The sequence below is a fragment of the Gobius niger genome (genome assembly GCF_951799975.1).
Source record: "Gobius niger genome assembly, chromosome: 1".
Classification (NCBI taxonomy): Eukaryota; Metazoa; Chordata; class Actinopteri; order Gobiiformes; family Gobiidae; genus Gobius; species Gobius niger.
The window spans coordinates 19,517,688-19,528,918 of NC_136852.1; the positions used below are offsets into that span (position 1 = coordinate 19,517,688).

The 11,231-nt window shown below is 42.5% G+C and overlaps 1 protein-coding gene across 1 annotated transcript; it reads right to left on the reverse strand.

Annotated features, from left to right (window-relative positions):
• Positions 1–386: 386 nt before the first annotated feature.
• Positions 387–5,934, reverse strand: dusp14 (dual specificity phosphatase 14). The gene is made up of 2 exons (XM_079564244.1): positions 5,850–5,934; positions 387–2,044 (listed from the first exon to the last, which is right to left on the reverse strand). Exon 2 carries the CDS (start codon positions 1,957–1,959, stop codon positions 1,327–1,329), a length of 633 nt encoding a protein of 210 aa, XP_079420370.1. The 5' UTR covers positions 1,960–2,044; positions 5,850–5,934; the 3' UTR covers positions 387–1,326.
• Between the last annotated feature and the right edge of the window lie 5,297 nt (positions 5,935–11,231).

Genomic DNA, 11,231 nt, shown 5'->3' on the forward strand with positions numbered 1-11,231 from the left:
AGTAAATGTACAAGTATACGTCAGTCGGGCCGTGTCTTGGTGGTATTGGCAGTCAGTGGTCATTATTTATTTCCATTTACTTGACACACACATACAATTATAATTAGCTTTATTGTTACTTTTGTTGGGGATTTAAATAATGTGCTACAATCAGTACACATGGCTGTTTTGGCAGAACAGAAATGTTGAACTGACAAGTTGACCATTGCCTACAGTACATCTGAAACATATTTGTAGTGTAAATAATGTACAATGATTGATTGGTTAGACTATACAGTACAAGTCGCATTACTTTTTATATTACTTTCTATGACTGTTCAAGTGTATCAAGTGTGAGTACAAAATATAATATAATATAATATAACATATATTCTATTATTGTTATCTATTAACCTATCCGCTTTTGTCTGCTGTACTGTCTGCATAGAACCGAAGCATTTTAAAGAAAAGTAGAAAAAAGTCAGATGTTTTTACACGTGAAAATTGCAGTTGTGTTCTTGAGGTGTGGCCAGTTAACATAAAAGATAAATAAATGTGTTATGACCTCTTTGAGAATACAGCACAAAATACAAAGTAAGAAAACATTTCTCAATGGCATAATCCGGATAAAACCTCAGTTAGTAGTTTGCATTTAACCATAGTTTCTAGTCACTATGTTCATACTGAGCCAATGGCTTAGTAGAGCAGAACGGACCAAGGGCTAAAACATGGTCAAAAGGCAATTTTTAAATCTCTATCTATACATGAATCTAAATGATGCATGTGTTCTCTGTCACTATGTATTGACAGCAGAGTTCAACAGCATAGAGTGGTCACAACAGCATCAAAGAGCTCTCAACACATCCTGTGGCTGCGCACAGGTGCCTTCAAAAGCCTGCACAGGTAGTTCATAATCATATTTTCTAAGGGTCAATACAATTACAGATTTTATAAGCTATAGTCTTAATTTGTTTTTTTTTTACTTCCAATAAAATAATTTCTCTATATTTTTCTGTACACTATGCTACCATAAATCAAGAGCATGTGGATGCTCTTCACACAGATACAGGTACAATACCAGCACATGACGCACATCAGCAACTGCAGTCACAAAATGTCTTTCCTCTCTATGAGGTGACCTGTTGGACCCATACACAGGGCCGGAGGACTGTCACAGGACATCAAGACACGTACACAGCTCCAGCTGGAGCTGGTGGCTTCACATAAAACAGATTAAATCCCTTCTGTTGAAGCTCTGTTTCATTACAGAAGCCTCAAAAGGACAAATAAATCCCTGTCACCAGTCTGTCTGACTGGCAGTCAGTAGGGTTGAGTAAATGCTATGACTCACAGGCCCCAGTAGGGGGCCAGGCTCCTGCGGTCCCTCTCATACACGTCTGGGATGACCCCATATGGAGTCTGCACCATCTTCACAGAGTTCCTGCCAAACAGTTTGCGTTCATACTCAATGAGCTGCCTCCAGAAGCCCCCATTAGGCCTAATGACGGGCCGGCGAGCCTTCACCCAGGCGTGGGCCTCTGCAAGAGACACCCGGTGGTATTTCATGAGGTAAGCCAAGCACAGAGAGGCTGAGCGGCTAACTCCTGCTGCACAGTGCACCAACACCGCGCCCCTCTTACGGCCAACGCTGTGGATCTTATCAGCCACACTATCGAAATACAGAGAGATGGGCGAATGGGGCATGTCCGCCAGGGGCACCTTCACATACTCCATATGAGGCCAGTTGAAGTTGGGCAGCTCGATTGTGGCGTTGACTACACAAGTGATGCCTTTGGACAGGAGCAGGCTGCGATTGGACGCCACGTTACCGCGGCTGAGGAACAGGTTGGGAGTGATCTGTGCGATGCCCCCCAGCAGGCTGCCACTCTCGGGCATAAGCCGGGGCACCGTGGTGGGCACCATTGAGCTGCGATGGTGGTGATGATGGTGGTGGAGGAAGCCTTGGCTGCGTGAACCCATTTGGATCAAGTAGAACAGCAATAAAATAATGGAAATTCTTCAGAGGACAGTCTTCACAGACATAGCTGAATCAGTCAGAACGCTCCTGAAACATAAACATTTTTCTGTTAAAAAGAAACATTTGCATATCGTGTGTAGACTGTGAAGCACAGTCATAAATATATTCAATAAGGACACCTGACAAGAAGAGCTCACAATTCATTCAAAAGGTGTTTCCCAACCCCTTGTGTTGAATATGTGTTTAGTTTGCTCAAACAAATATTTTTTTTCTGACCTGACACCCCCGTCCCCTATCCGCAATTAGGAACCCCTGTATCATAATAAATAATACAGTACAAATAGCCAGTTGTTGTGCCCAGTTGTCACTCAGAATTCATCAGGTCTGTTCAGAGATCTCTATAGGGGAGCTTGTGTATACTGTGTGTTTGTCTGCACTCGGGTCGAATGGCCTCGGTGCAGTCTGTTCCATGTGAGCGGGACCCCCTAGAGGCACACACTACCTCAGCTCATATAAACCACACAGATGCACACCACATCTCCTGTCTACAGTCACAAATGTTAGTATAGACTGTAATAATAGGCCTACTATTTATGTAGCACTCGCCGATCTATTCTGGAATAAAATCAATGTATTGGATTATATTAAATGAAGGCGGTATGACGTTTGAAGGGGTGTGCTGATGAAAATGGTCTCCTGAGTAAATGCTGTTTGTTATCAGCTCCTGCTCAGGGCACTTCATACTCCACTGCGTTCTCAATGCGTCAACCAGAAGCTTCTGTAAGCCATAGTCTGTGACCAACAAATACAGGTCAACTACTTTTGTAGTCCTCATGCCATACTGAAAACTGATACATTTGATATAATAGCATAGGCCTACATATCCACCACCATACCCCAGTATTCTGTGTCACACTTCAGTGCTTTGTTTTACAAAAGGCTGTGATCATCACGTTACAGTGCTGCTTAATCGCACTCCTCTGCACGCTGTCACCAATAGAGATAAGACAACAATTACAGCAGGCTGAGGTATGAAAACACACTTAAGCCTTGCATTACATCAGGGACCAGGGCTTACAGACATCTCATTTGACCTAAATAAGCAAAACACAGAGAAAACTTGTCTTTATGCATTGAGAACAGTTAACAAGTGTATGTTGGGCTGTAGGATATGAGAAACAAACAATAATAACAAATAAAGAAAGCCATAATCGATACTGTCTTGACATTATATTTTATTTATTATTTCCTAATAAAATATTCTGTTAGGACCAAAATAAGGCTAAATGGGAGAAAATTAGCATAATCATGCATTTTGCATATTATGAATTAGTATTTTGTTGTTTGTATGTAAGACCTCTGTAATTATGCTACATCTTCTTGTGGTGTATGTCACCAACTACTAATAGTACTACTAATGCAATAACAATAATTTGCTGGTTTGCGGTAGCTCTAGTCACAACACATGGACCAAACAGTCATGTTGTAAACAGATTCCTTGGTTTGATTGCAATAAGGAAGCAAAGACATAAACTTTTTTTTTTCAACATCAGTAAACCCTAGTCTCTTGTCGGTGCATATTATTGCCACCTCCACCATCCGATCGCCTCACTCCTGTCCAGCGTGAGGTAAAAATAACTGCGTGGACAGAGCCCAGTGTTGTGGTACATCAGCACTCATAGGTTTTCTATCTCACTCATCTCTCCTGCAGTAGCCTACATGTCGGTCAGCGGGTAACCTAAGCAACAGGCATGCAGATGGATGCGTTTCAAAGTGATGTAAAATATAGTAATTAGGAATTCAAAACAAATATTCTATCATCTACAGCAGTATACAGTATGTACTATATACCTGTGGCACAGCAGTTCTTAGTCATTGAAACGCTTTTAGCAATTTGTGTGGCCAGGTTTGGGACTAAACATGCTCCAAGATTTGAGGTAATTTATATAACATAGCCCATTTATATCGATATTAGCTTTAAAGTAAAATAAACCGGCCTCTTCATCAGTTTTGATGGTTTCCTGGTTAGTTAACTTTCAGATGTTTCTTGTTTTTTCCTGGAAAGCGCTCTGGGCACCTTCTGGTTGTTGTTGGGCGCTATACAAATATAATTTGATTGATTGATTGATTGAGATGTCTCTCTTGTCAAAGCAGTCCAGTCTATCAACATGTGGTCCCCTCGCCCTATACTTGCTGGTCTCTTTCCTTCTCTGTCAGTGGAGCAATGGACAACGACTACAGTTACAAATAAGTAACATGATGCACACGGCAAGAGAACTGGAGCACACACAACTGTATCTCTGGAGGTGGAAGTACTTAGTCACATGATCTTAGCACATCAAGAACGGCCAGCGGTGAAAAAGAAGCATACAATGCCTATAGTATTTTTGTTTGTATTGGATTTTATGCCATTAAGGCACTCTCAAAATAAAATATGTATCAATTCATATAACTCTCTATTCAAGGTTTAGCAATATTAGAAAATATGCTATGATATATATATATATATATATATATATATATATATATATATATATATATATATATATCCCATCCAAACACAATCCATTCTCTTACAAGTTTACCACAAATATATCGATATAACAGTGTTATTTCGATGTATTGTTACATTGTTACAAGGTTTGGGGGTTCATAGCAGAAAGGTTAGCCTATAACAAACAATCTGCATTTCAATGTAGTATATTCATTACACTATCTGATTTGGCATACATCGATTGGACACGCCTCCTTCCCCATTAATCTAAGATTGGAACAGCCACAAGGACTTTACTGATGTGGCCAGGGTTCTTAAGATAAGTGTACATAATTCACTCTTGAAAGAGCAAGAGTCATTTCTTTCAGAAACACAATAGAATTTTAATCAAATGGTGATTAATGGCCAATCTGAATTTGTTTTGCATGGGGCTTTTTAATAGTTGGGCTTATGTCACTACAGTTTGTAGCCCCAATCCTGTAGAGGCAGAAAGAGCTCGGTGTTTAGAGTAGATTTTGGAGACTAAAATGTAAACTATTAGGTGACTACAGTGGAAAGCAGGTTGTTTTTGTATTTGTTCAATTACATCAAGATACCACAGAATAAAGGGGAAATAATGACAACAACCACACAAAATGTTTATTGGCACAGATTGTGACACTGTCATTAAATGTCGCCGCAGGGGGTAAAAAGGAAGAGTACTCTTTCTGCCTGATCCAATGATCATTTCCAAAAGTGGCAGCATGATGTTATTCTTTGACCGTGAACACATTCACAAACCAAAAATAGGGCCATGATTTTAAAGGAGACAGAAGTGGTAATACTTTTTTCAGAATGAGTGTCTCTTTGCTTCATAACAAAGGGGGAAACGATACTGTGCTCATAATCTAATAAAGCAGCCCCATCATTATGTATAATTGCAGATTCATAGAGTGAATTTCAAACAGCTCTGTATGATATTAAGTGCTCATTACTGGATCTAATAGACACAGACACCATAATTACAATCGATATTAGGAAGAATGCATTGATGATATAAACTTTAAAACATTGGGTGTAATTTAGTAGTCTGGAGTCGTTTGGGGAGGAGCAGAGCGAAACCGTGAGGCTTAGGTAAATAAGCACTGTTTAATAATTGAAAATTACACGAGCTGTGGGGATCTGGGCGCGCACCGCTCTGCTGCTCGTGCTCCTGCGTGTGACGTCACGAGGTGCGAGTGTAACAAGTTAGAGGAAAGGAAATATATATATAGCCCTCTGAAAAAGCACAATACTGTATAGGCCTATTACAGATGTAAGCGACAGTTAAAGGAGAAGGATTAGGCCTGTGTTGTTTTAGAGGGCTTAGTACCAAAAATGTTGTTTTTACATTAACACCTAATTTACAGCACAACTTACCAGCAGACTCCACTTGGATGGTTTCAGCCGGACGCATCAAGACGAGGTGAGTGTTTCCACAGCTTCAAAACTCCGGGGCATCTACTCGCTGTCCAAGCCTTTAGGGGGAGGTCAACGGGGAGACGAATTACTTGCCACAGCCAGGGGCATTATGAGGAAGTCTCCAGAAAAGAGAGCCATCAGCGCATCAGGCGGCAGGAGCTGGAGCTGGAGAAGGATCTGGAGCGGGAGCAGGAGCGACAGCGGAGCGGCGGCGGCGCAGGCGGCGCTGCTTCGGCATGAGGAGAGCGAGCACGAGCCGCACCACCAGGAGGAAGGGGGCGGAGCCTTTACGTGCCCACACTGGAGTGGGAGGAGAGGACAGAGGAAACGTATCTGTGTAGTACAGGTTAGTTTAGTGTAGCGTTATAGTAGGTGATAGTAGTAATCTCTCAATACGTTCATCACAACTGTGCGTAAACAATATGATGCATGTAACGTTGTTAAATCCTTTTTGCTGTGTCTCAAATAGATAGATTGCCAGGATGCCCCCACCTGTACAAGAAACATCAGAAGCAAAATCCATATTGTCCACACTGGCTTCTCCTTATGTCTGGCTGAATCTAAAAGGTTTATTATTAATAATCTTATTCTGTATATCTGCTTAGTGAAAAACAGGAATGAATATGCATGTGTAGCCCTTGGATTGCAGACAATTCATCCTGACTGAGACTAGACTTTTGACTTCAGTTGAAACGTCCACATAGTATTAACATAATGCATTTCTTCTGATGCATTGTTTGCTTCTAGTCCACAGTTTTTTTGTTTTGTTTTATCTCTGAGTCACCCCATGTTTCCATATTCAACAAGTCGGTACCAGAGAATTTCAGATTCCATCGTGGGTCCACTGGGACATGGTGTTCAACCGAATCCCTGTTGATCAATTGTGTTTTTAGCCCTGTGTGAAAATTACATCATCATTTGTCCACAGAAAGAAGAGACACTGTGCTCATAATTGATCGAGATTCATCTTATGAATGTTTTAAAAGGATGGAAATGGCACGAGGTAAGAAAACATGATAGATGTGGCAGAAGCAGTAACCTTGAGCTGTGTGAGAGGAGACACTAGAGGGATGGAGGGATGCTGAGAGAGGGAAAGAGCTGCCGGCTGTAAGACTAGGGTCTGCACCGAAATGTCAGATGAGTCAGATGCACTCTGGGAAGACACTGCTGTTTAACATGGCATCACAGTCTGCTGTGAAGGCTGCAAATTTACAGTGACATCATCACTGTAATAATAACAAGCACCTGCAACCACAGACTGAAGGAGCAGCTCTGAACAGCGACATGTGACAGTGATGAACCTTGACGGCCTGTGACACAGATAAGACACAGCTTTGACCATGTATTTCAGTATTTCTCGCTGTAATCCCTGTTGGATTACAGCGTGAAATACTTTGAGCATACCTCCTCATGGGCATCGTTCATCGACCAAACCCTAAAATCTGGCATATCGGTACCACCCAAGGTAACAAAGGCTACTTATGACACTGGTCCATATTTTGGTTAGGCCATTTCCAGCCCATTAGATGATTCGCACCATTGTATCATCGTCGTCATCACCACATCATTTGAGCCCCAATGTACTACTCTGTGACAATTACTGTGGTGACCATGACTCCTCAAACTCAAATGTGAGTTCTGAACAGTTTACTCTGTTTAATGTTGAGACTTCCAGGAACATCACACAAATGTCTGGTATTAGGTAACTTTCCAGACTCTGAGGATACAGGAAATGTCAGCTTAAGGCAAATATGCACCGACAAGAGACTAGGATTTACTGATGCTGAAAAAAAAAAAGTTTATGTCTTTGCTTCCTTATGGCAATCCAACCAAGGAATCTGTTTACAACAGGATTGTTTGGTGAATGTGTTGTGACTAGAGCTACCGCAAACCAGCAAATGATTGCATCAGTAGTATTATTAGTATTTGGTGACATACACCACGAAGTAAAAGAATGTCCACCTCATATGAGCCTCTCCCATAGAAATAAGCCTATATCTGTCATTCCAAGGTTGGAACACCTGGTGAGAACTTCTGTCCAGGACAGGGCCAATGCAACTTGAAATTACATTTATGGAGAAGAGGAGTTCTGTATTGTCACAAATAAAAAAATAGTTATTCATTTATTTTATATACACTGCTCACAAAAACTTAGGGCACACTCAAAAAACACATCCTAGATGTCAATCAATTCGATTTTTCGGATGAAAATCTTTATTCATAGTGTAGGGCAATGTGTTGAGAACAAAATAATATAAGAATGATAAATGGAAATCAAATTCTCAGCCCCTGGAGGTCTGGATCCACAATTATAGTCAAAATCAAAGTGACAAATCAGGTCACTGGTTGATCCAAATTGTGTAGAAATTCCTCCAAACGAGTCTGTATCATCTCCACGTGCCTGAATGCACTCCCTACAACGCCTGGGCATGCTCCTGATGAGACCACGGATGTCCTCCTTAGGGATCTCCTCCCAGACCTGGATTAGAGCACCAGTCAGCTCCTGGACAGTCTGTGGTGCGACGTGGCGTTGATGGATGGACCGAGACATGATGTCCCAGATGTGCTAGTGGATTTAAGTCTGGGGAACGGGCAGGCCAGTCCATAACATCAATACCTTCATCATGCAGGAACTGCTGACACACTCTTGCCACATGTGGCCTGGCATTATCAGGCATCAGAAGGAACCCAGGGCCCACAGCACCAGCATATGGTCTTACAATAGGTCTGAGGATCTCATCCCGGTCCCCAATGCCAGTCAGGGAACCTCTGGCTCACACATGGAGGGCTGTGCGGCCCTCCAATGAAATGCCTCCCCAGACCATCACTGACCCACCACCAAACCGGTCATGCTGGATGATGTTGCAGCAGCAGAACGTTCTCCAGGGCGTCTCCAGACACTGTCACGTCTGTCACATGTGCTCAGGGTGAACCTGCTCTCATCCGTGAAGAGCACAGGGCACCATTGGCCAATCTGCCAATCGCTGTGTTCTCGGGCAAATGCCAATCGGGCTGTACGGTGTTGGGCAGTAAGCACCGGCCCAACTTGTGGACGTCGGGCCCTCATACCACCCTCATGGAGTCGGTTTCTGACCGTTTGAGGACCAACATGCACATTTGTGGCCCTCTGGAGGTCATTTTGTAGGGCTCGGGCAGTGCTTCTCCTGTTTCTCCGTGCACAAATGAGCAGATAGCGGTCCTGCTGCTGGGTTGTTGACCTCGGTCGGCCCCCCCCAGGTCTCCTGGTGTACTGGCGTGTCTCCTGGTATCTCCTCCATGCTCTGGACACTGCGCTGGGAGACACAGCAAACCTTCTTGCCACAGCACGAATGGACGTGCCATTTTTCGATGAGCATCACTCCCTGAGCAGCTTCTGTGGGTTGTAGATGCTCCTCATGATACCTCTAGTGGTGAGAACACTGGACAAATGCAAAAGTGTTCCAAAAATACGGTACAAAGGATGAAGACAGGAAAATGGTCTGTGGTCACCACCTGCAAAACCATTCCTCTTTTGGAGTGATCTTGCTAATTGCCTCTCATTTCCACCTGTTGTCTGTTTAATTTCCACAACACCAAGTGAAATTGATTCACAATAAGCGTGGCTTCCTAACTGGACAGTCTGATATCCCAGAAATTTGACTGACTTGGAGTTACATTGTGTTTTTTGAGTGTGCCCTAAGTTTTTGTGAGCAGTGTATTATATACTGTAGCTATTGTCACCGAGTAGTACATTTGGGCTTAAATGAACCATGAAAATGACTTTAAAATGATACCAAATACGTGTGTGTGAATGTGAATCATCTAATGGGCTTGAAATGGCCTAAACCAAAATATGGACCAGTGTCAAAAATGACTTTTTCATTTCAATAGCTGAAAACTAATTTAAAGCCGTAGCTCTGAAAAGGCTATCACACCGAAATATAAACTCAGACATGGACCTACTTAAAAATCATTGATAGCCTTTGCCACCTTGGGTGGTACCGATATCTCTGGTCTGGCCCATGGACTATCAGGGGCATGTGCTTTGCAAAGATAAAGAAAATATTCACAGAGGAATTGACATTGGATTTCTCTTATAATCTTTGTGTAAATGGGGACTACTGCATGTATACATGTATATTGTCATCTACAAAAAATTGCCAAATAAGGCCCACAGCACCAATTTTTGTAGGTTCTTTCGTAGTTGGCACATATTGGTAGCAAACTTAAATAAATTCACTCAGTTTCACTGCATTGACCACCGTCTGTGGCCCTCTGTGGCGTATACTTCAATATGAGACCCTAATGAAAAAGGTTTGGACACCTCTGCACTAAGTAATCTGCTTGAATGGGAGAATTGTAGTGCTTCAATTGCCAAGCTGTTAAATTGCCCTCACATTAGCAGTGGTGTTTGCTAATTGTTTGGTCAACAGGTGGGCTTTAGTGTGAATTTGTAATGCAAATCCACACCATAATCCTTGGAAGGTAACTCTAGAGATGTTTATTTCAGTCATCGCTGATTTGCCTGTTGAGGAGTAGTTATGGTTGCCGTGCGCAGCTGAAGCCAGTGGAAAGTGCTTTGTGGTCAGCAGCATTGGAGACCTGGAAGGGCCCCGGGAGCACTGGGGCTCTAAATAAAGTTGCTGCCGTTTGCTCCAGCTGTGACTGTCTGCAGAAAATAGACACGGATTTAAACGTTTGCTTTGGCAACATGTGAAAGCACAAGGTGGGAGGGTGAGCTCAGCGTGTAGCTGTGCAGTATCTCTGATCAGTGACACTCTGACATCAAACACATTTCCCTTTGAGATATGTGCAGCATAAAGGACTGCATTTACAAGCTGTTCAACATTTTTTTATTTTTTTATTTGTTACTTTAGATAATGCTGTTTAGTGATTACAATTTGGTGTTGATCTGGATCATTCTTTTTGTCATAAAGAGTGGCCCAAAAAAGAGAGGATTTACCCCAAATGGCCTTCGGGACCGGGACCATTTCAATGTGAGATAAACCTTAGTAGAGGTCAGAACACTATTCAAGTTCCACAGTCTTACACTATTAGCAGATCATAATATACAATACAGTGTGGAGCATATATCTAACCTATAAATATGTTTGCCGTCCTGATATACTCCTTCGTCTTCCGCATCCTGATTTTCTCTCTGACAAAAAGGTTGTTGTTGGTGGGTCTCTTTAATTCAGAGCATCTCTATAATCAGACTTGGGCAGCTGCTGAGAGTGAGCAACAGGGTGAACACACACAGGGCTCAGAGCTAGGTACACCCCTTTCCCCCCACTACCACAGACGACCTGGTTGCCACAGTAACCTCTTGTGTTGATGGGTTCACCTCTGCTAATCACAGTC

Bases quoted from the DNA above. Each gene is read 5' to 3' on its own strand.
- dusp14 (XM_079564244.1), bottom strand. From the start codon at position 1,959: ATGGGTTCACGCAGCCAAGGCTTCCTCCACCACCATCATCACCACCAT.